The 24,889-nt window shown below is 37.1% G+C and overlaps 1 protein-coding gene across 1 annotated transcript in view; it reads right to left on the reverse strand.

Annotated features, from left to right (window-relative positions):
- Nucleotides 1-6,800: 6,800 nt before the first annotated feature.
- LOC145683190 (platelet-activating factor acetylhydrolase-like) overlaps nt 6,801-24,889 on the reverse strand; it is a 74,721-nt gene continuing 56,632 nt past the window's right edge. The window contains exons 7-11 of the mRNA XM_081754553.1: nt 23,374-23,487; nt 21,996-22,087; nt 14,615-14,797; nt 12,115-12,263; nt 6,801-7,213 (exon numbers count right to left, since the gene is read on the reverse strand). Coding sequence (XP_081610679.1) covers nt 7,113-7,213; nt 12,115-12,263; nt 14,615-14,797; nt 21,996-22,087; nt 23,374-23,487 — 639 coding nt within the window. The 3' untranslated portion in view covers nt 6,801-7,112. The remainder of the gene's footprint in view (nt 7,214-12,114; nt 12,264-14,614; nt 14,798-21,995; nt 22,088-23,373; nt 23,488-24,889) is intronic.

The raw sequence follows: 24,889 nt of genomic DNA on the forward strand, positions 1-24,889 counted from the left end.
TGCAAGAAAATTTCCCTAGACTGACACAAAATTTTCCCTTTTCTTACCAAATTTTCCCTAGTTCATTGAGTGTCCAACCAACACCAATGACAAAAGATATGTGACAAGATTAGTTTAGCTGTATTAACGGAAGTGCGAACTACATTTCGTTTGTTCATTTGCTTTTCGCTTCTTCTTTTTTCTTTTTTTAATTTTTCCCTTCACTATCTTACAAAAAGAAAAAAAAATACACATAAATATACCCAGCTTACAATGCCTGCAAATTTGCTACTTTGAACACACATTATTAATATTGTATTTACTTCTGAAGAACAAAGAAAAATTTAAGGATTGATATCGTTTAATCAATCAGGGGAGAATTTCCCTAGATTTTCATGTTTTATCGAAAAAATTCCGTTTTCCCTTTTTGCTAAATTTATCTACGAAATTTCCCTAGATTAGGGAAATTTCCCTCAAAGTACGAACGCAGAATATGCACATATACATACACATGTCCATAGCTGAAGCGACTTTCACTAGTGACATCTTGCGTGCCAGAAACAAATTAACTGTCTATATCGGTTTCTTATGTGTTCAGACTGCACCTCCGCCATCTATTTCCATTGACGCGAACTACGTGATAAAATCGCTTCTAGTTTCTTTTTTTCATCAAATATGAATTTATTTTAATTACACCTTTAATCGTCAATTCGTATGTTTACCTTTAGTTTAACTAATATGTTTATCAATATTGGAAGAATTATGCACTTAGTTTTAAAAAGAGAAAGGAATAATCATGAAAGAATGTAAAAAAAAAAAAAAAAAAAAAAAAATCAATCGCAATAAATCATCTCTCTATAAAGCTCTCTAGTGGCTGGGAGTTGTGGCGTACTCCTGTAATCCAGCTACTTGGAAGCCGGAATCATGGGATGATTTGAGGTTGGGAGTCCTGTTGTCCAGTGGGCCATGCTGACTAGGCGTCCGCACTAAGCTTGGCATCAATATGGGTACCTTAGGGGAGCCCGAGGTTACCAGGTTGGCTAAGGCGGGGTGAACCGGGCCAGGCGGGAGACCGAGCAGCCAAAAGCCCCCGTGTCGAGCAGTAGTGGGATAGCGCCTGGGAGTGGCAGCTGGGTGGCAGCCTAACCAAAAGATTCAGACGTGATTCCTTTTATTAATTTTTTCTTCTACTTCCATATTTATTATAAACATTGAAAATAAAACTTTTTCAACGTGATATATTGGAAATTAATTGTTAGAAAGTATTGTATTCGTGAAATTAAAAATGAAATTTTAATCTTATATTGGCTGAGAACCATTCAGTGGCGGTTCTTGAGTTTTTTTTGTGTTTTTTTTTCGAAGGTATCGGCCCTTCCTTGATGGTGATAACTAGATGGTATCCTTTATCATTGGTTACGTAGATTCTTTTATGACTCTCTATTGTTTCAATTTTATTTCTAGTTTTTTTTTTTTTTTTTTAATTTTTAAGGGCCGATTATTTATATCACACCGAGCCATTTGCGATAGAATGTACTGTAATATGCCATTGGCGTCGGCAAAGTCGGGTAGGTTGTCATCTCTTCTTGACGAGAGGGAGGTCTAGGTTTGCACTATTGGGTTGCTTAATTCTTTGTTTCTTGAGAGGAGAGGGGGTTGAATTTGGCTGGTTGAGGTTTTTTCTTTCTTAGAGATTGTTTCGGATAATGGTCCTGGAAAGAACCGGTGCTATAGCATGGGTTAAGGTTGGGTATTCATTTTCGCAGTGTGAAAAGGAAAACAGTTGATAATCTGGGAAGAAATCTTTCTAGTTCCGGATCATCGGCAAAGTCTGTACAGACAAGATGTCAGTGCGAACTTTGATTCTCAAGGGAGCCACAGACTAAGGGAGTACTTTACCAGACCAGGATCTGCCTTCCTTGTGTGTGTTTGTGTTTGTGTATGTATCTAAGGATGTGTCATTATTCACTGTTTTTCCACTCCAATGCGCTGTTTCATTATGCACTTGAGATATCCACCTTGCTTTATTTTGTTGATCTCCCTGCAAACGCAGCTAGAACTTAATCATAATTACTTTTTTCACTCGACAATAATAAAAATTCAAAAATTAACAAGTCTATTTATTAATACATTTATAGATTTATTTTGCGGACTTTTGTGTACATTTTACAAAACACTGTACATTTTACTATTAGCACCATATATTTTAGATAAAACACACTTGTACATTACATATTTGTCTCACTTTTTTCTAAATACGGGGTATCTTATTTTTTGACTCACAATAGGAATATGAAAAATATTACATTTGAATTCAACAAGAACCAGGTAAACATAAAATTCATATAGTTTTTTCTCTTTAATTTTTGCCTTGGGTACCATGGAAGACCACAGATGGTTACTGAGGATCACAGTTCTCAGTTCTTCGGAGAGTTCTTAGCTGTTAATTCTAGCAGTGTTGGTGAAATAAGAGAGTAAGACGAACCCTATATCACCTTCTGAAGGAAATTGGTAAGGAAAGGTTAACATTCTTTAGGGATAATGGATTTATTACTCATGTCCCACAGACTCCGACAGATAGAACAAAATGTTTGATTCCCAGAATTTTCAAGTAAAATAAATACTTTGAAATAAAATAAATAATTGAATCAAATCTTCCCTCCAATACTCCGAAAAATACCTATTGGCAACACTGTATCTCTAAATATCTCTAAATTTGACAACACTGAATGGCGACAAACAACCAGAACATTGATGGAAGAATCCATGGCTATGTAAGTATATCACTGGTGGATCCATACCTACCTACGGTGCCCATAGGTTTTAGGACGTAAGTTGAACTCATGAGAATACCTAGGAGGGGAGGGACAATTTTTCGTTACAAATGGTATAAGTAAACTGGGAAATGGTAAATTTGCGGAAATAAAGGTATTACATTTGGAGGGGCTGAATGGTAAGTGAAGGAACAGAATGGTAATTTTGAGGAAGAATGCTACATTTGGGAAGAATGGAAAGTGAAGGGAGAGAACGGTAATTTTGGGGATAAACGCTACACTTGGGGAGAAAGAATGGTAAGTGAAGGGCAGAACGGTAATTTTGGGGGGAAATGCTACATTTAGGGAGGAAGAATGAAAAATGAAGGGCCAGAACGGTAATTTTGAGGAAGAATGCTACATTTGGGGGGAGGAATGGTAAGTGAAGGGGCAGAATGGTAATTTTCGGGAAGAATGCTACATTTAGGAAGGAAGAATGGTAAGTGAAGAGGCAGAACGGTAATTTGGGGGAAGAATGCTACATTTGGATAGGCTGAATATTAAGTGAAGTAGCAGAACGGTAATTTTAAGAGAAGAATGCTACCTCTAGGGAGGAAGAAAGTTAAATGAAGGGACAAAATGGTTATTTAGAGAATAATGTTATATTTGAGGAGGAAGAATGATAAGTGAAAGGGCAGAACGGTAATTTTGGGGAGTAATGCTACATTTGGGGAGTAAGAATAGTAAGTAAATGGGGAGAACTGCAATTTTGGGGAGTAATGCTACATTTGGGGGAAAAGAATGGTAAGTGAAGGGACAAAACGGTCCTTTTGGGGAACAATGCTACATTTGGGGAGGAAGAATCGTAAGTAAAAGAGCAGAACGTAATTTTGGGAAAGTATGCTATATTTAGGAAGAAAGAATGGTAAGTGAAGGGGCAGAACGGTAATTTTTGGGGAAGAATTCTACATTTGAGTAGGCTGAATGGTAAGTGAAGGAGCAGAACGGTAATTTTGGGGAAGAAAGCTACATTTGGATAGGCTGAATGGTAAGTGAAGGAGCAGAACTGTAAATTTTTGGGGGAAATGTTACATCTGAGGAGGAAGAATGGTAAGTGAAGGGTCGGAACGGTAATTTTGGGGAAGAATGCTAGATTTGGGGAGGAAAAATGGTATCTTGGCGGAGGAAAATGGTAAATGTAGGGGCAGAGTTGCGCTCAAGTCGTTGAGGAATGGACATCCCTAATGTCTGCCCATAACAATGCTAACACTTCTCTCAATCCCAGTCCGTCCTACCCAGGCTCATTCTGTTTCTTTGCTCTTAATTCGAAGACATATCCGGAGGTAATTCGTCTGCCACTTCAAATGACGATCTTAATATCATTGTGACATAAACCATTTTAATGTGACATATAAATTAATAAAATCTCTGATTTGAGAGCATAACGCTTTATGGTAGGTAGTAATAGTTAGCTCAGTTTTTTTTTTTTTTTAATCTCGAGGCTTAACAGTTCGAAATAACTATTTTTTTTAAAAAAAAATACGGAAATGTAAAATCCCGAGGTTATAGTGTCTACGGATATCCTGAAATATTCTGAAAATTTGGTAAAACCCAGAATTTATGTATTTGGTCATCTAGTACAACTATTTATGGTCATAGCCGCAAGATGACTTACATTCTCCTTCCTTGAAGTCTTGGATTGAGTTTATTTATTTATTTATTTATTTATTTATTAAGACGGATTTTCATGCAAGCGTCCGTCACGTTCTTTGCTTGTGATGTTGCTTGAATAGCCAATTTAGTAACTTATTTAAATATGGTTCTACATATAACCAAGGGCGCCCATGTTGTGGTTTCCAAGGGGGGGGCAAGTATAAGCGACTTTTCAAAAATAGTTTCAAATTTTGCTGTAACTAATGTAAAAATTCTATTGAATTTTCGATATTCTGAAGTACAATTTCCTGTAGGGGGAGGGCAAGTGCCCCACATTGCCCCCCCTGATGGGCGCCATTGCATGTAACACAACTTTCTGTTGGCTACACATTGAAATCGAAAGCAACGGAACGCTTTTGTAAGAAAATCCACCCTTAAAATAGGCAATAACATCCATTGATAATGAAACTAAATTTCACCAATAAAGAAAAAAATATAATTTATTTGTTTTACTGACATGTGTAAAAATAAATGTTAAAAAGAGTTTAACTTCTCAAAGTTGCGAAAGCGGTAACACATGAGTGTTCCAAACAATTGAGGAAAGAAGGGGAAATTCAAATATTTCTGTTACATGTTCCTTTCATGTTTAAGGATTAATCAAATGCCGATATGCTTTTTTTCTGAAAGAAGAGAGCAACATGCATTATCAGCCAAACAAAATTGTTAAATGACGATAAACGGCAACGATAAATTACAATTTTGTTTATTGTCATTTGAAAGTAAGCAGGAAACATAGTTGTTGTTGTAAACTTGATAGGTATATGTAAATCATTTTTTTAAATTTACATGTAAGACTGGTTCTGCATCTACCATCTGTTTGCAATTATATAAATACATTTTTCGAATACCAGCCTATATACCAGGGGTGGCCAATTTGCCGTGTACGGTCTACCTGCTAACCAACTAACAAGCAGTGTTCGTAGTTTGAGGAAAATTTCCCTAATCTAGGGAATTTCATAGGTAAATTTAGCAAAAACGGGAAAAGGGAATTTTTCGATAAAATGTGAAAATCCAGGGAAATTCTCGCGCTGACTGATTAACCAATATAAATACTTAATTTTTTCTTTGTTCTTTAGAAGTAAATCAATACAATGATAATAGTTCGCGCGCGCGCTCGTGTGTGTGTGTGTGTGTGCATGTCTGTCTGTTCAAAGTAGTATAATTGGCACCCATTGTTGGTTGGGTGTATTTGTGTGTATTTTTTGTAAAACAAAGGGTAAATGAATAAAACAAATGCGGTTGGCGCTTCCTTTAATATGGCTAAATTAATTTTATCACATAACACTCTGTCATAGGAATTGGATACTCAACGAACTGGGAAAAATTTTGATAAGAAAAGGGGAAATTTTGTGTCAGTCGAGGGAAATTTTCTTATGGAAACCTACGAACACTGCTAGCAAGTCGTGAGAACGTAGTCTACGGTGGTCTCGCCACTGAAGTAAAAAGTAGCCCACAAACCTAAAAAAGGTTGGCCACCCCTGCTTTATAATCTGGTATAGTTCCTAGCAAAAGTACACTGTAGCTATCCTACTTTGCAATCTTTGGAGTGCAACTTGAAGAAAACCATCTTTTAAAAATTACAGATAGGGATGCGCACGAGACGAGTCGAGCCAGGATTTTCCTGACAAAATTCGAGTCGAGACACGGCTCTTCCAATAGAGAAATATACATTTTTCGAGTCGAGACATCACTTTTACAGCACATTTTCGAGACGAGACAGCCACAAATCTTGTCTCGTGCGCATCCCTAATTACAGAAAGACATAGAATTATTTTATTCCAGGGGCGTCAATTACGGGGGCAGGAGGGGTCAATTACCCTTCGCAAGAGTTTGAGGAATACATGTACTTTAATAGATTGTGTAGTAATATATTAGTACAAAACGTGAAAGTCTTATGTCGGTCGAGCTCTTGACCCCCTCAAGCGAAGTCTGAAGTGACGCCCCTGTTTTATTCGTTTTGATGATAGTGACAAACGAAATTATACATGGATTATGCATTTTTTTTGGTGACTGTGCATCATTGGAAATAGCTTAAAATTTAGCTCTGAAAATTACTCAGAGACACCACAAAATAAAATGATTTAAAGAAAACTTAATTTTGACGACAGGTTGATATATATATATATATATATATATATATATATATATATACAGTGGCGGAACCAAGGGGAGGGCTATAGGGGCTATAGCCCCCCCTTGACGCTCAGGTATACACTGGATAAAATGGGCTTCAATCCTGCTTTGCACTGGATAAAACGGCAAAATATGGTTTAGCCTCTCCCTTGATCATATCCTGGAACCGCCCCTGTATATATATATATATATATATATATATATATATATATATATAGTGGCGGATCCAAGGGGAACTATAGCCCCCCCCTTGACGCTCAGGTATACATTAGATAAAATAGGCTTCAATTCTGCTTTACACTCGATAAAACGGCAAAATATGGTTTAGACCCTCCCTTGATCATATCGGGGATCCGCCCCTAAGTATATATAAGTCATACAGTAACTTGAACGAAACTAAATTTTCACTTTAGATATGCTTTCTTTTTTTTAAAAAAAAAATCACATAATGACCTGAGAGAATTAGTACTGTTCAAAACTTTGGTAAAGGGATACAAAAATGTTTGTTTTATATCACAGACTTTTACTATATGATGTTCAAGTGAGTAGCACAGCCGATTTCGTGTTTGGAATGCCTTCTTTGATGAATCTTCCCCATTTCTCCAAATACCTGTCGTATTTTTTGCACGTGGTAGATCCTGAAATAAAGAGACAAATTATTATTATTATTATTATTATTATTATTATTATTATTATTATTATTATTATTATTATTATTATTATTATTATTATATGAAAAAGGTCAATTCTAGATGCTTTTGGATAGACAAATATCGTATTCGTGTTTTTCTTTTGTCAATTTTGTTCATCCACCACTTATTATACACACATGCATGCCCATGCACTGTTTTCTCTGTCTGCCGTTAGAAAGCGCTAGTAGCAAAGATAGCGACTACTGAACAGAAAGCGGTGAAGCAACTGTAACTGGTGTTTCTTTTCTTATCTTGATGCGCTACAACTACGGCTCTTTCCTCAAATTGGAAGAAGGTGAACCAGAGAACTTTATTTGCCAACAAAATGGTGCGCCGCCTCACTGGTATAATGAAGTATGCGATTGTTTAAACGGCATTGTACTCGACTACTGAATTGGCCGCAAGGGGCCGAATGACAGAGTTTGTTTCGCATGGCCTCCACGTTTACCAGATATGACGTCATGCGAGTTTTATCTTTGGAGATTCATAAAGGGTCATGTGTATGTGCCTCCGCTACCAAATGACCTACCCAACTTAAGAAAGAGGATTGAACCAGTTGTTGCAACAATTACTCCACACTAATTAAGGTTTGGGAAGAACTTGCCTTCGACTCGATGTGTGCTGTGTGACGAATGGTGCTCATATTGAACACTTGCAGCAAAAAACTGTTTGAGTTGCTCCTTCATTTGATGTCTTATTTACAATTGTACGTTAAATGTAATCAATACTACAAAGCCTTAAAACCCCGATTTTCATTTTGAAACACCCTGTATAATACCACCAATCATTTAGCTTTATTTATCATTATTTAATCTAAGTTATCTCATGATCAAATGTAAGTCTTTGGTGATGGATACCCAGTAGTGAGGGTGATTTTAACAAGGGACAGAACCGGTTGTTAAAATTTCTCAGGTTCCTGGTAGTTGTCTTTCCATTTCTCTAGATTCAGTACTTTCGAGAAAAAAAAATCTCAAGTGTTATTTTTGAGAATCAATATACAAAGGAGCAAACTTTATCAACCTTAATTAGAAACGCATCGTCCTCATCAAAATGCTTCTTTTGATGAATTCGAAGTTTTTAGCGAAACAGAGACCAGTTGTAATCATGGGCGGAGCTATGAGGGGCATTGCCCCCAAGTTTTTGACAAAATAAAAATGCAACTATAGGATAACCACCTACTAAGGTAGATCCAAGACTGACCAAAAAGTCTGCCACTCCAGCAAACAATTCCTAACTCCGCTTATGGCTGTAATCCAGCACTATACCGGTCTCGGGTTCAAACCCTGCTCCCGCCAAGTGAACTTTGTGGTGGACAAACACCGTGTGCGTGGGTTTTCTCGGGGTTCTCCGGTTTCCTCCCACTTTCTTCATTCCACCATTTCATTCATCTCTCATCATCACCGTCTCCTTTAGCCTAACCGGCATAACCGTGGGACGTAAAACTCAAAAATTTCATTTCATTTCATTTTCCAGCACTATACCGCAATTCGTTAAGACAGGCTACAGTGGAAGCGGAAATTTAGGAGGCTAATTCACGAAAGGAACAGGTTCGTAAGCAGTGGCGTAGCAGCTGCCCCCGCAACCCCCGCAGTGCGGGGGCCCCGACGTATAGGGGGCCCCGAAGTCTTGCAATGAATAAAGATATAAAGAAGTAGAACTTCAATCTTACTTCTATCGTCTTTACAACTAGGGCCACTTCTATATACTTTGCAGGGGGGCCCGCAAAAGTGTGCTACGCCACTGTTCGTAAGGGAGCTTTTAGAATTTTTTTCCTTCATATTTGACACGAGATCAATGTCGGGAAAATGAGATTATATTTTCTCTGCAATTCTGCCAGTGCCAGACATAGAACATGCAGCATACTGGAGAATAGAACGTTAAGGCCGTTTAGATCCGATTTTCATGTATGCAGCTCTGTCTGTGATGGAAAGAAGAACTCTATCGTGTTTTACTCATTCTGGCCACAGAATAGTTAGCTATTTTGTTAAAAACCTGAGTAATTGCCGTACCATTCACTTTTTCCAGAACTTCTGATGTAATCAAATAATTACGTTTTTGTACCTTCTCCTCCTTCCAAAGTCCAACCACAACATTAGCAATGGAACGGGATGGAATATCATCGCATGGTTCCTAAATTGAAATCCATATATGAGCAGCTCGGGTGAACAGAATCACTGTCTCCACTGCCGCGTACTCCTGTTGCAGGTATTCATCCAACTTCCATATATTGTTGGATGGTTGTACCCAGTGAGTCGGATAAACTTATTGTTCCAACCCTCGCATAAATTATTTGTGCGTGGGTTCTCTCCAAGAGTAGCTGATGCACATTCCAATTTTGAGGAGGAAACAGTGGCGGAATGCGTCTTACTCAGTTTCTTCCCCTCCTAATTTCCTGTATGAACCGGATACATATATTGAATCAAAATAATGAATGAGCTCTTCTGATTCTGTAGGAGCTATTTGTTTTAAATATTTCATGAAAATGAAATAAAAGGAGTAGCCTACCAGAATAGTCGTTTGACGAATTGTGTAGTATAGTCGATTTGTTCCTCGAATGTTCAGTACTAATAATAATTTGTTTAAAAGCCTAGAAATTTTTCAACTATCACATGTAGGAGCTTAACTTGACTAATATATTCGAAAATCCTTTCTTACGTGTACAGGGTGTAACATAAATGCATGGCCAAAAGTGACGAGGTGATTGCGGTCATCTAAATAAGTAAAAAATGTTCCTATAAACATGGGTCTGATGCCACTTCGTTTCCGAGATACAAGGTGTTCAAATGTCGAGTCCCTCAAATGCCCCACTGTGCAAAAGTGAACGGAAATGTTCAATACTACAGGAATAATAGCTACAATCAAATGGTGCTATGTTTGTGGTTTTTAACATTTAATTACTTTGTGGCTTCGTACGTTAAGTTATTCTCATGTGCGTTCAATTGTTACGACGCAATAATACTTTCATGCAAGAGTTTGATTTATGAACCGTTTTTTCCTATTGTGTACCGTTAATTGACTTCATACTTCAAAACCGAAGCAGAATCTGTCCCATGTTTAAGAAAGTTTTGTTGCCAGCAATTATATGCTAACGTGTGATCGTCTAGTGCTACTTGAAAATATAACACTTTGTACCAAGTTGGTAACACTTGACACCCCAATAACATCAAATGTTGATTAGTTTCATTCTCTATGTTAATTTGCACAGGCATAATTAAACTTGATTCTATTATTCTTGTAAAATTGAACATTCCCAGCCTTTGGAGGGACTCGATATTTGAACACCCTGTATCTCGGAAACAAAGCAGCATCGAACCCATGTTTATAGGAACATTTGTACTTATTTGGATTACTTTTCCTTTCTGCCATTTTTCCGCTTTAAAAATAATCCTGCCATTTTTCCCGCCTGCCATTTTTACCTCGCACCCAATTTTTTTCCATTTTCTCTTTACTACAAAGTTCTACTTTCGGTACACCAACAGCAGTTATGTATCACGCACGCCAGCAACTAACAATAACTGCCCATATCTAGCTATTTCTTCTAAGAATGCATCATCGCTTACATTTGTCATTAAAAATCCAAGACTGAAGACGCACTAGCATCTTCACTTTCACATTCCCCTTCCGTATTCTTACGGCAATAGACTGCAGTTATTATCACCAGACACTGAGATCGCTTGGCCAGATAAAAGCGAGCTTAATCTTTCGTCCAGATAAAAGCGACCTTAATCTTTTGTCTAGATAAAATCGACCCTAATCTTTTGTCTAGATAAAAGCGACCTTAATCTTTTGTCTAGATAAAAGCGAGCCTAATCTTTCGTCCAGATAAAAGCGACCTTAATCGTTTGTCTAGATAAAAGCGACCTTAATCTTTTGTCTAGATAAAAGCAATCTTAATCTTTCGTCCAGATAAAAGTGACCTTAATCTTTTGTCTAGATAAAAGCGACCTTAATCTTTTGTCTAGATAAAAGCAACCGTCATCTTTTGTCTAGATAAAAGCGACCTTAATCTTTTGTCTAGATAAAAGCGACCCTAATATTTAGTCCAGATAAAAGCGAGACTAATCTTTGGTCCAGATAAAGCGAGCCTAATCTTTCGTATGCTGTCATTCATGCTTGGATAAAGAAGAGTGAAAGGGAACGTGTAAAATGGCAACAAATTGCTTCTAAATTGTGAAATTATACTCTTCCTGAGTATACAGGGTGCCCGGAATGGGACTGAAGGTTTTTAAAAGTGTATAGTTTTAATATGGTCAGAGATACAGAACTAAAAATATGCATTTTAAAAAAGAACCCAAAAAGTTTATTTGGTCTTACTTACAAGTCATTCTAACTAAGTGTAACTCCACGTGACCTCCATTTGTAACTCTTACAATATCTAGCCTGAACTCAATCTCTCTCCACGTATTCTGTAACATCTGAGGTGTTACTAAAGCAATTGCATTCCTAATACGGTGCTTCAGTTCATTAGGGTTACGCACGTTTCCACCAGAATGCATAAGGTCTTTCACATATTCACACAGAAAGAAGTCCATGGGGGTAACATTTGTCTCTGCAAACCACACACGCATTGCGCCTTTTCGACTGCCGACGCCATTTCTGTTTTTTCGGCATATTAGCGCCGCCACTGGTACTTGTTTAAGTATGAAAATTTGCTGAACAAAACTTTTTGAGTTTTCCTTCAATATGAATGTTTTTTTTTTTTTTTTGTATTTCTGACTATATTAAAACTATACACTTTTATAAATCGTCAGCCCCATTCCGGACACCCTGTATTATGAAATTTGCAATATATGGCATTTATGACATTTTGCCATTTATTATATATGGATGAATACTTTCAGACTCACCTCTGTGCTTAGAAAGGAAATTATGTATCAGCCTGTTGTTGATGCCCATGATAACTTGAGGTGGGACAAGCCACTGTTTTCCAACAAAGGCGCCAAAAGGCCATCCAACGAAGAAAGCAATATCTGATTGGTCTTCGTGCTGTGAATGCCTAAATGAACAAGTAAATACAATTGTCAATAAAATAATTTTCATATCTGTGGTATATAAAAAGTATTTGAGAAATTGAGTTAGTATTTCTCATATACAGTACATATATATAACCTCTCTTCAGAAAGTTCGGTGAATGATTTTATACTGCTCCGGTCGTAAGAGTGCGCCACCGCCGTATGTCACATCGGACATGTCTGAACAAGTTCCCGAGCAGCGGCACTAAGAGTCTGTTTATCATCTGTAAATAGCATTGTAGAGTGAAAGTGTAGTGTGCACGGTCGAAACCAAAAATTGATACCAAATGAAGCAGCGAACGAACATGCTGTTTTATTTCAAATTTGGAAAACCAGCGAAATGGATTCATGAAATGTTGACAATAGTTTACGAAAAACGTGAACGTGCTGTCACTTTGAAGTGTGTTTATGATTGGTTTAAACGTTTCCGAATTGGACGGGACACCGTGAAAGACAAGCTCGAACTGGCCGGCCTGCAACTGCACCCATCCCAGACAACGTACAGAAATTGAAGGAATTTTGGCCCAGGATCATCGTGAGACAGCCCACTTCATACTGACTCAGGACTTGGATAGACTCAAGCTTTGCTCTAAACTCGTGCCCCACACTTTGACGCCGGAACAAATGCAACTTCGGATTGACGCCTGTGAAGATCCCATCGACATGGCTGATCGAGACCCAAATTTCCTGAAATCCATCGTCACGGAGAACGAGACGTTGTGTCTGAGGTACGACCCCAAAGACAAGCATCAAAGTATGGCATGGCAGGCACCAGAGTAGCCGAAAACAAGAAGGTGCAACATTAGAAATCCTGCATCAAGACAATACTCGTGGTGTTCTTCGACTCTGGGATATCATCCATTGAGAAATCCTCCCTGAGAGCACCACATTAAATGCCGCTACGTACGTGGAAATACTGAGACGTCTCCTGGAGCGGATCAAGCGGATAGACTCCCAGTACGTCAGGAAAGGCAACTGGATCGTACTTCACGACAAAGCCCGGCCACACAGTTTTTCCGGTACTGCAGTTTCTGGCCAACGGGGAGTCATATCACTTAATCACCCACCCTACCCTGACTGGTCTCCCCCGGACTTTTTCTTGTTCCCCGAATTGAAATCAGCCCTGAAGAGTCAAAGATTTTCGGACATCCAACGTAATGTTAAGATCCAGCTGAAGGCCATCCTTAAAATCAAGTACAGGAGTTTCGAGGACTTATACAGCCATTCCAAGAAGTGCATTACCATCAACGAGGATTACTTCGAAGGACAGTAACTGCTGTTGTAGGTAAGACAACAATCCGTTCAAAGTATAGACACATTCACCGAGTTTCATGGACAGATGTTATATATATATATATATATATATATATATATATATATATATATATATATATATATATATATATATGTGTGTGTGTGTGTGTGTGTGTGTATACAGGGTGTTAATGAACTGTATCTACGAACTGTAAGAGATGATTCCTCATATCAAAATATTTTTTATAAATTATATGGACCTGTAGGAAAAAGTAAATCCAAAATTTTAAAATAATTAAATTTCAATACGCACTATTTTAAACTTATGAAACCGTGGATTGCCGGTCCATATCAGGGTCATGGAAGTCGTACATACGCAAATCAAAAATGCATATTTCATCAATATGCAATGTGTGCGTAAGCGATCCCTAGAGAGTATATTTCCCAGACATTCTCTTAAACAGAATTCTTCGATATACTCTGAATTCGAAAGTGTATCCGAAGTTGGTAAAAGATAAGCCTTGGCAACAGTGAATACGGAATGCTTGGGCGAGAAATTGTGTTAGGGACAGTCAGCTCCACGGTTCCTTGAGTTCGAAGTAATGCATGCTGTGTTTTTTCTAGAGCTCTTACCGAGGGCTAGTATCCTAATTACATATCCTTATGGATACTCCTACTGATTATAGATATACCACATTAATTTGACACCTAGTTTTCCGTTCCAAGCGCTGCTATCGGCTGAAGGAATTCCACTCCCTTTCTCTCGCTTAGCAACAGCCGAACCCTTATTGGCTCAACGCGTGGGTGTGTCGAGAGTGTGAGCTTTAGTTTGCATTTTTGCCACGGATCAAGACATTTCGGCAGTACTGTATTATAGTTATCTCATATTGTGTTGTTTCAGATTTGGCACGATGCTTCTATCAAATTTGGTAGCTCTCAATCAAGATACGAGGAGAGCCCATGTTGAGTTTGTTGAAAACGGCATGCAGGACCTATATGTGTACGTTCTGGAAGTTATAATGAAAATTACTCTTGTATACATTTAAATGTGCGATAGACATTCTTACCATTTGTGGCTTACCTTATGGTTACTACTCTTCTTTCAGGTCCACTTGTGTTACTCATAAATCGCACCATTCCTTGCAAGTTATGCGATTTCTGAAATCTTTCCATGTTGATAAATAATACTGGTTGAGATAAGCGATCAGGGAGATCTTGGATGCGTTTAATCGGGTACATCCAAGCATCTAAAGCTACTCCAATCCTACAGAAAAAAGAAAGATATTACAACGATGTCATGTATTTAATTCCTTCATTTTATTTAATATTCAGTTCAAAGATGCTATTTTATTTGACACAAGCTACTAATTAGAAGAGGAAGAAGAAATGTCATAAATAATGTTGATTTGTAAATGTTTATATTTCTGTCGCTACATAAAACATGTTTGTTGATTCGTCGTTAGGGAAGTAATCCGGTTACCAAGGTAACAGTTCCGTTGCAATGTACCTGTTTATTTATAATTATTAAAATATAATTCAAGAAAGACGCCATATAATTTTAGAAGTGTATGGAATTGCTATGAACTAATTAGTAATTATTTTGAAATATAGTGCTCTTAAATGATCAAAAATAGTGTGTAATCATTGATTAATTATCGTATTAAGTAGCAACAGTGTTTTATATGGATTATGTATACTCTGATATTTTAAATAAATCAACCGAAGTGTGGTGTCGTTATGTTTTCAAAATTAGACGCTTTCTGCTATACACATTGTCAATACTTAGCGGGTGGGCCATAAACAGGGTTGTAAAAAAACAGGTTTTTATAATAAATGGCTTATTTGGTTTAAACAGTGTTTTATTTTAAATTTAAATCAGTTTTTTATTTGAATTAAAAGTTTATCCTGAATGTAGAATATTAATATTGGAATACTAAATATGGCTTTTCCATACACTAGAAGAAAGTAACACACAATCATAGTCAACGTCTTGCGAATAAAATCAGAAAAATAAACACACTGCTGAACAAGACTGCACTTATTTAATATAAAACACATTTACACGTGACGTTTCGATCTGATGAGGATCTTGGATAGAAGATCAAAACGTCACGTGTAAATGTGTTTTTATATTAAATAAGTGCAGTCTTGTTCAGCAGTGTGTTTATTTTATTTTTTAATTTTTTAAGAAGAAAGTAAAGTTCATTTTGTGGGACTTTGAATAAAGGGTTGAGAAAAAGACTCATAAATTGCTTCGTGTGAAGTATTATACTGTATGGGTCAGAAACATGGACATTACGCAAAAAGAATGCAAAATGACTGAAAGCTTTCGAAATGTGGGTGTGAAGAAGAACGAAGAGAATCAGTTGGGTCGAGCGGGAAACGAATGAGAGGGTGTTAGAAATGGTGGGGAGAAAAGAACAATTTTAGATATTATTAAGAAGAGGAAGAGAAACTGGTTGAAACATTGGCTGAGAAAGAACTAGATCATGAGGGAAGTGCTAGAGGGTGTGGTGGCAGGAAAGAGAGGAAGAGGGCGAAGGAGACTACAATTAACGAACGATATCAGAACTGAAACATCGCACGTGAAGACGAAGAGGTTCGCGGAAGACCCTGGAGCTTGGAAGCTTCTCAGTTGCAAGAAGTGACCTGCCAACAGTGGCAGAATACCTATGATGACGATTATGATGATGTCTTTTTGTTTCAAAGAGTATGCTTTCACGGAAATTTTATTAGGATCTGTTGAAGTCTTTGGGGATAGAACACGAAACTGCTGACAGTAATGATTTCGTAATTGTTATGTGTTCACATGTAATTCCGTATTTAAACATTTTGTAGGAAGCCAGTGTCCTACCGTTTCTTTAGGTACGTAACTAAACTACTGAGGTAACGAAAAACTGGAAAAATTAAGAAAACTTAAAAGTAGCCGTCATAGAAAATACACTAAAAACAGAAAATAGTTAGAATTATTAGATATCAATATGAAAAAAATGAGGTCTGTAGCAAGCCAAACAATTAACAATGCCTCATGATAATTTCTTTGGTTTTGCACAAGAATTAATTTTTTTATACATAATACAAGTAATTAATTATTTTCTGCTCTGTAATGCATTATTTTATTTCTTGTCCTGATTTAAAGTCGTTCAATAATTCGTTGTCTTTTTCAAAACAAGTTTTCAATGCACAAATTACATCTTTTAAACACAGAAGAACATATTACATCACTAATGTTATGTTGTTGGATGATAGATCATCAACTTCAAAAGTAATGCGCTTTTTAAAATGCTTTTAGCTTTGTAGTTTTTTTTTTTTTTTTTTTTTTTTTTTTTTTTTTACTTTACTGTTTAAGTTATGGATTGCTTGTCGAGATGGATGTATAGTGTTTCGGAAAATGCTGCTTAAATAAGTTAATCATATCTTGGAAATCGTGGTCATGCGAGCACACACTATTTTTGAAGCATAAATACACACGTTCATTCTTGTAGCTTTCTAATGATTGTAAATTTGCTTAATTGCAGATGTAACAACATTTAAATACTTTATAAACTCACTTCTTACAGCGTATTGTTTGCTAACCACACCATAACGTATTGTTTATGTCTATCAGCTACTGCTACTCTAGCCAATTAAGAACTGAATAACTGCTAGTTTCTAGAGACTTATGACCCACACCAATAAACATACCATGTTATATGTTTGACCTATCTATTGCTGGTGAAGGTGAAAAGTAACATTCATTCAGTAGAGGAAGTGTGATCGTTTTACCACTGCACTACCGCTGCCCCAAAAGAAAAACTATTTGAAATAAAACTGTTAGATCAGTTAAACTCTCGAGTCAGCATCACTCGATTTTCTTCTCGACCTGTAGGAGTAATTCTCTCTACACTACTTAATATTATATTTTCGTTATTTATAATTATGCAATGGAAATTCCAATAAGCCAGGTTCAATTCTGTTTAAGAAGTTTGCAGTTTTTAGCTTCCGGCGTAACCAGACAGGAACATACTGTTTTTATCCAAATGTATGTATGTGCGTATACGGTACTTTATTTATCGGTACTTACTGGCCAGATCTGGACAAAATTCAGTGAGCAAGTATTCTATTGTTTAAAGAATATAAATCGGACAGGCTCAGCTCGGCAACAAGGCTGAGTTCACAGCTCTTCACGTCAGGGGCTTATGAGCTCGGTTTACCCAGCTTGTTCTTTCTCGTGTCGTCGTCCTATCTGGTAAATTTTTAAAGGTTTTTAAACCTTTCTAGTGATATCCTGCTGGTTTTAAGCCCTTTATCTGTCGATTGATTTTTTGAGTTTAATGTCCCCTTCAGCAGCGAGGCTATATGAGACGGGACCTACTGATTAACGTGGAATCCGAGCCACATGAGCTCCAGCCGGGAATTTAACCCGTGTCTCCTACACCAAAGGCGCGTACTCTAACCGCTTAGCCACGGAGGAGCTCCCTTTATCTGTTGATAAAACATGCCAATGTGTTGATTACACTGAGGCAGAGATACCATGGATCAATGAAAACTTGATCCACGACCCACTGATTCCCCACTCACTGTGACCCACGACACACCGTGATCCACTCTGACCCACCATCCACCAAAACCCATCATCATCAATTCTAACCCATGATCCACGCCTCCTCTCCACTGACTAAAGAATTTACAGTTGTAATAAAACAAAGCTGTGAAATTATCACTAACAGGAGTTTGAACTTCTACGATCAAGCATCGCTCTGTTACAATATCGGTGGGTCCGACCTTTACGATATAAAATGATAAAGTGTTTATCATGGGTCATATTACGATAAATTTCAATTTAATTATCATATATAATTATTTCCTTGTTGCATTACAGATAATTTTCAGTGGAGGTAAACAATATCGGTGGGTCCGACCTTTACGATATAAAATGATAAAGTGTTTATCATGGGTCATATTACGATAAATTTCAATTTAATTATCATATATAATTATTTCCTTGTTGCATTACAGATAATTTTCAGTGGAGGTAAAGTAAGCCAACGTAAAGAAACAAGTGTAAAATTCGACTCTGTCTTGAAAGTCAAGTAGTAAGTCTTATTGCTGTTATTACAGTTACAAATATCAACATCCAAATGTACCTGAAGTTCTTTTTTTCACTTACAAGGAGAAAGCAGACATTGGTAAATGAACTTTGGGGCCATCTTTTGCGAGGTAGTAGTGCACATTTAAAGTATTAATATTACAAACTGGAAGAGCACAATAGACATAAATAGCCAAGATAAAGCTTCCTAAAGTTTCTGTCTCGCCGCATATATGACAAGACGCGTAAAGTTATCAAGTGACAGTGTGGTAAAGTTAGAAGCATCTACGATTCACGTGCAAAGGGCCCCGGGTTCGATTTGTACTCGAGTTAACTTTTTGGGTTTTACTTGTTTGTAACTACAAGTAAAATATTAAATCACCATATGTTTATAATGTATAAAAAATAGTAATGTTCAAATCAGATGTAAAAACTTGCAATGTTCCATGTTAACTAGAAACAAAATATAACCTATTCCGTAAATATATTGGTATCACGAGTTAGTTACAGTCGTTGTGTAAAAAATGTTCTTGATGCTTCGTGTCTATATCTGTGGACAGTCTGCGAATTACAAGAGGAATGACGGAGCAATCCCCTTTAGTTATAGCATACATCCAGCCAGAGGTGCCTCTAGGATATTTTTTTTACCCCGGGCGAAAAATATGTCTGCGCCTCCACAATCTCCTCACTAAAACTCAGACAAAAGTGAAGCCTTGTAATCCCTGTCATTTTCACCACATCATTACATTATTACCATTTGTTTAAGCATTAAATAAAATAAAACGTACTCCTAATGCCTCTCTCTATGGCATTAATAAGTTACATAGGTCAATTATTCTTTTTTTAAAAAAACTTTTTTGTTGCTGTAGCATTTGGAATGAAATTTTACTAATATAACCATAGGGCAAGAGGAAATTATAAGTTTTATCGTAATGCAAACTATGTCGACATCCATTATAACTATAAAACAAGATGGTTAAGACAAAGCAAAGATGAAGTTTCTTAATTCATTTTTAGTTATTTAGATTTTGTGTAATTATTCTGTCCAAAGCTGAGTAGCTTAAAAATGTCCACGTTAGTTGTTATCTGATTATATAAAATTAGTGCTTTGTGAAAGAAGGACCTTTCAATAATCGACAGTCTAGGGTGACAAAGTGGAAGAAATGAGTATTTGGTGCTACACGAGTAGAAATGTGAAGAGATAATTCTTGAAGTAGGGCTTGAGACCTCCATTGACTACCTTATGCAGAAACTTTAGGTTAGTGACATTTCTGCGAGCATCCGGAGTCTGCTTATTAAAATAATGCTGATCTTTTTTAGTCATAGAATGAACAGTGGGAACACGGAAACGCAGTATGGCCATATAGACGTTCCCCGATATAATTGAGCAGTAATCGATCTTGGGTGATCCCACTTTTCATTAACTTTCTTCTTCCTAAATGTATAAGGCACTGTCGCACGTACGTTTTGACTAATGTTGATAAACCGCACGTAAAAAAAATTGCATGCTATTTCGCCCCTAAATATTTTCGCCCTAGGTAGCCGCCTAGGTTGTCTATATGGATGAGTCGGCCTTGTATCCAGTATTACCAAGCAGGATTTTCCCCTTGTAACTCACACAATGTCCAGATATAGACACGAAGCGTCAAGATCATTTTTTACACGACTGTGGTAACTATGAGATAACTCGTGATTTTAATATATTTGGTCTAGGAATTAATTCGTGCGGTTGGACAAGAGATGGCGCAACGAACGGAGCGTCCCACAGTTCCGTGTATCCACACATGTGTTGCAAACCTCTGTCATCGCGTATCGTTCGTAGTATAGGGCAGTGGATTAAAGCGTCAACAACACCAGTTTGTAGTTAAGTGAACATGGCGCAATTTGTGCCTGATAAAGTGTTTTTGCGGGGTGTCCTGCTGCATTACTTTAACATGCAAAAAAGTGCGACTGAAAGTCATCGTATTTTGGTGGAAGTGTATGGTGACCATGCTCTAGCTGAGCGAACGTGTCAGAAGTGGTTTGCACGGTTTAGAAGTGGTGATTTCGGCTTGGCAGACCAAGAGCGAGCTGGACAGCCAAAAAAATTTCAAGACGAAGAATTGACAGCATTGCTCGAGCAGGATTCGTGTCAAACGCAGGAACAACTTGCAGCAGCATTAGGCGTTGATCAAACAACAGTCTCCAAACGCTTGAAAGCCATGGGAATGATTCAAAAGATGTCACATTGGGTTCCACATGAATTGAAAGACAGAGACGTTGAAAGACGAAAAACCATTTGCGAATTGCTGCTTCAACGACAGAGCAGAAAGGGGTTTCTGCATCGAATTATTACGGGTGATGAGAAGTGGATCCATTACGAGAACCCTAAACGAAAAAAGGCCTGGGTGAAACCAGGTGAACCAGGTCCATCACAACCAAAACGAGATATTCACTGTGCAAAGGTTATGCTGTGCATATGGTGGGATATGAAAGGTGTGGTGTACTATGAGCTGCTGCAACCGGGTGAAACTATGAATGGAGAACGTTATCGACGACAATTAATGCGTTTGAAGCAAGCTCTGGCCAGAACACGACCAGAATGGGAGAACAGACATGATAAACTTATTGTTCAACATGATAACGCTCGCCCACATGTCGCAAAACCGGTCAAAACCTATTTAGAAAATGTCGGATGGGAAGTTTTACCCCACCCGCCGTATTCACCAGACGTTGCTCCTTCGGACTACTACTTGTTCGATTGCATGAACAACGATTTGATTGGACAGCGGTTTACTTCTTCAGAAGATATCGAAACATGGGTCTCTGACTGGATCGCTTCCAAGGATGAGGACTTCTTTCGCCATGGAATCCGTACATTGCCTGACAGATGGGCGAAAGTGGTGGCTAGCGATGGACAATATTTTTCTTAAGGTATTTATGTATTTTGTGTTTGTACTACAGCTTCAATGTGTGCGTACCAACCGCACGAATTAATTCCTAGACCAAATAGTATTTACGGAATAGGTCATATTTTGTTGCTAGTTAACATGGAATATTAAAAGGTTTTACAACTAATTTGAACATGTCTATTGTTTTATGCATTATAAACATACAATGTCTACAATGCACTGAGAAGAGTGGGTCGGTGGGTCACGGCCGGTAATGGGTCACAGTGGGTCATGTCATTTGACCCACTTGATCCACTGACCCACCCCATCTCTACACTGGTGATCAAGCAATGGTGTAAGGTTCATAGAGATTGAGTGAGCAGAAGGTATATTGTGGTTGAGCAAATTTTGGAAGAAGCGTCTTGGAATACGTCAAATTCAGCCGAATACAAGGAATAATATACCAAAAGAAAAACAATGCATCTTTCTCCTGTGGAACAAGAGTTTTATATAGATATACTTACTTAAACCTTTGATCTTTTGCTAAAGCTAGTAATGTAGTTGCTCCACCAAAAGAATGACCCATTATCACCGTCGATCTGAAGTCTAATAGGCCCTAAAAAGACAAAGAAAAATAAAATTAATAGCTACAAGGGGTAGTTGTAAAGTATTCTTCTCATGTAAGAGTTATCCAAAGATTAAGAGTAAATTTGATCAAGTAAAAAGATTAAGAGTGTTTTCAAGTAAAGTAAATCATGGTGTGCGGTGCTCTTTCCGATTGGGGAACAGGCTACGGATGACAAAACATCATGTGAGAGTGAAAGCATTAATTAGGTGCTAATTCCCGACGTGAATCTTTTTTCATTTTTTTCAACGTAGTTGAGCCAACTTAACATATACGTCAAATATAAATATGTCCTGTATGCCCTTATTTATTGAGCACTAATTTTAGTACTATATAGGATTGAAAGCACAAATTAAGCGTTAAATCCTGACGGGAATATGATTTTTTTCAAAGTGGTTGGGCCAACTTCACATATACCCGAAACATAAATTACGTATGTCCTTATTTATTGAACATTAGTTCTGGGACAGTGTGGAATTAAAAGCACTAATTAGGCACTAACTCATGACGTTAATTTTTAAATTTCTTTCAAAGTTGTTGAGAAAAAAATGAAATGAAATCTTTGAGTTTTACATTCCACGGTTATGCCGGCTAGTCCTCGAGGAGACGGTGATGATGAGAAATGAGTGAAATAGTGGAATGAAGAAAGTGGGAGGAAACGGGAGAACCTCAAGAAAACCCACGCACACGGTGGGCGGAAGTTCACTTTCAAAGTGGTTGAGCGAACTTCATATATAGGTACTCCAAACATAAATATTCTAGGTATACCCTTATTTATTGAGCACTAATTCTGGGACTTTGTGGCATGAAGAGCACCAATTAAGCACTAATTCCCTGTGCAGTTTAATTTTGATTTTGAGACCACTTTTAGAAAGTGTGTAGTTAGCCCAACCATCTTATTAATCAATATAACTCCTGAATAATTCGAGCATTAATTCTTTGTACTTGAACACTATTAAACACAAACTAAGCACTAAATCCTGACATTTTTTTGTTTGATTTCCTTTAATGTGGTTGGGCCAACTTCACGTGACTGATTTATTTCTGCTCCAGGTCCCTTGACTCGACGGGATGACCCTGCTTCTGGATCTTTGAAGAAAGGTGCAGACTCCGTGAACAGCAGAAATAAGGAGCGGCGAGTAAGTTTCAACAAGACTGTCTACATGATTCTGAGATTTCAAGTGCCACCAAGAGAGAAAAAAAATCTGATTATTCTTAGCACCTGAAAAATGAACCTTGAAAACAGATATGGGATATTTGAAGGCAGTTGAACTTACTTTAAAAACGATGAGATCAAATTCAGAATTCAACTGATTTTTTATATCTTCTCCATTTTGAATGGCTTCCAACAAATCTAAAGTTCGTATCACTTCTGCTGTTCGTTGATGTGCCTAGAACAAAGAAACATGAAACGATTAATCTTTTTTTTTTTTATTAAATACCATTAACCTAAAAGAAAAAGAATGCTTGAAATAAAACCTGTTAATAAGAAATAGCTAAAGTCAATAGGAGTAAATAGGGGGGTTCTGATTAATATAGTTTTCTCATTTTGAATGCTCGATTTAAAAAAAAAGTCTAAAATGTAGGAAAGCAAAACCTTTTCTAAGAAAAACTATAAGGTCTCACAACGGGGTTCGATTTGCGGTGGCAGCTTGTGTGCTTCGAATGCCATGTTAATCTGTAGATTCACAGCTTATACAGTCTCGGGCTGAAAAAAGATTCAACCAACCAAATTCAAAGTTTCAGACTAAACACATTTTGGACACTTTAGAAATAACAAAACGATATCTTATTCCACATTTTAAGCGTATTATTTACTTATTATAATCACGCTAGTGGGTAAGATTGTGTTGTTAGTACGTCCGTTATATGATTGTGTTGTAAGTTACATCCGTTACAAGATTGTGTTGTTAGTACGTCTGTTATAAGATTGTATTTTTAGTACATCTGTTATATGATTGTGTTATAAGTTACATCCGTTATAAGATTGTGTTATTAGTATGTCTGTTACAAGATTGTGTTGTTAGTACGTCCGTTATAAGATTGCAACGTTAGTACGTTCGTTATATGATTCTGTTGTATGTTCATTTTAGGATTGTGTTGTTAGTACGTCCGTTATAAGATTGTGTTGTTAGTACATCCGTTATATGATTGTGTTGTTAATACATTCGTTAATTGATCGTGTTGTTAGTACGTCCGTTATAAGATTGTGTCGTTAGTACGTCCGTTAAAAGATTGTGTTGTAGCACATCCGTTATCAGATCGTAATGTTAGTGAGTCGTTACTCCATACAATGCAATATATAGCTAGAGCAATTATCTTGGAAGGCGTCGTTAATTAAGTCAATCCGTTAACATCTTAATGGGTAACGGATGACATTAATCTTCGTCAATCAATCAATATATTATATTTTATATAGTTTTTTTTCTCGAAAATCTTTTTGCAAGCGTATAAATTTTCTGGTAAAATTTACATTAACAGAAGCGCTGTCATTTTTTCTTGATGCTCTTATACTTGTACTCACTAGTCAGTACTCATAGAAACCAATTCAGGTAGTTGATCATACCACTATCATTTTAACAATTTGCTCCAAAAAGGATAGAGTTGAAGTAGTACCACATACATGTCAAAATTAACACAATTAAGGTAATACAAACCAATTGTGTTGAACTAACCCTGCCTCTTCTTTTTTCTACATAAATCTCTAATTGTGGACATGTGGTAATCAACATCTCATCAAACATAAGACTCACTGATTATAATGAATTATAGTAACCCACATCATTAATATCC

This window comes from Thermobia domestica, chromosome 4 (assembly GCF_964235325.1).
Source record: "Thermobia domestica chromosome 4, izTheDome1.hap1.1, whole genome shotgun sequence".
NCBI lineage: Eukaryota > Metazoa > Arthropoda > Insecta > Zygentoma > Lepismatidae > Thermobia > Thermobia domestica.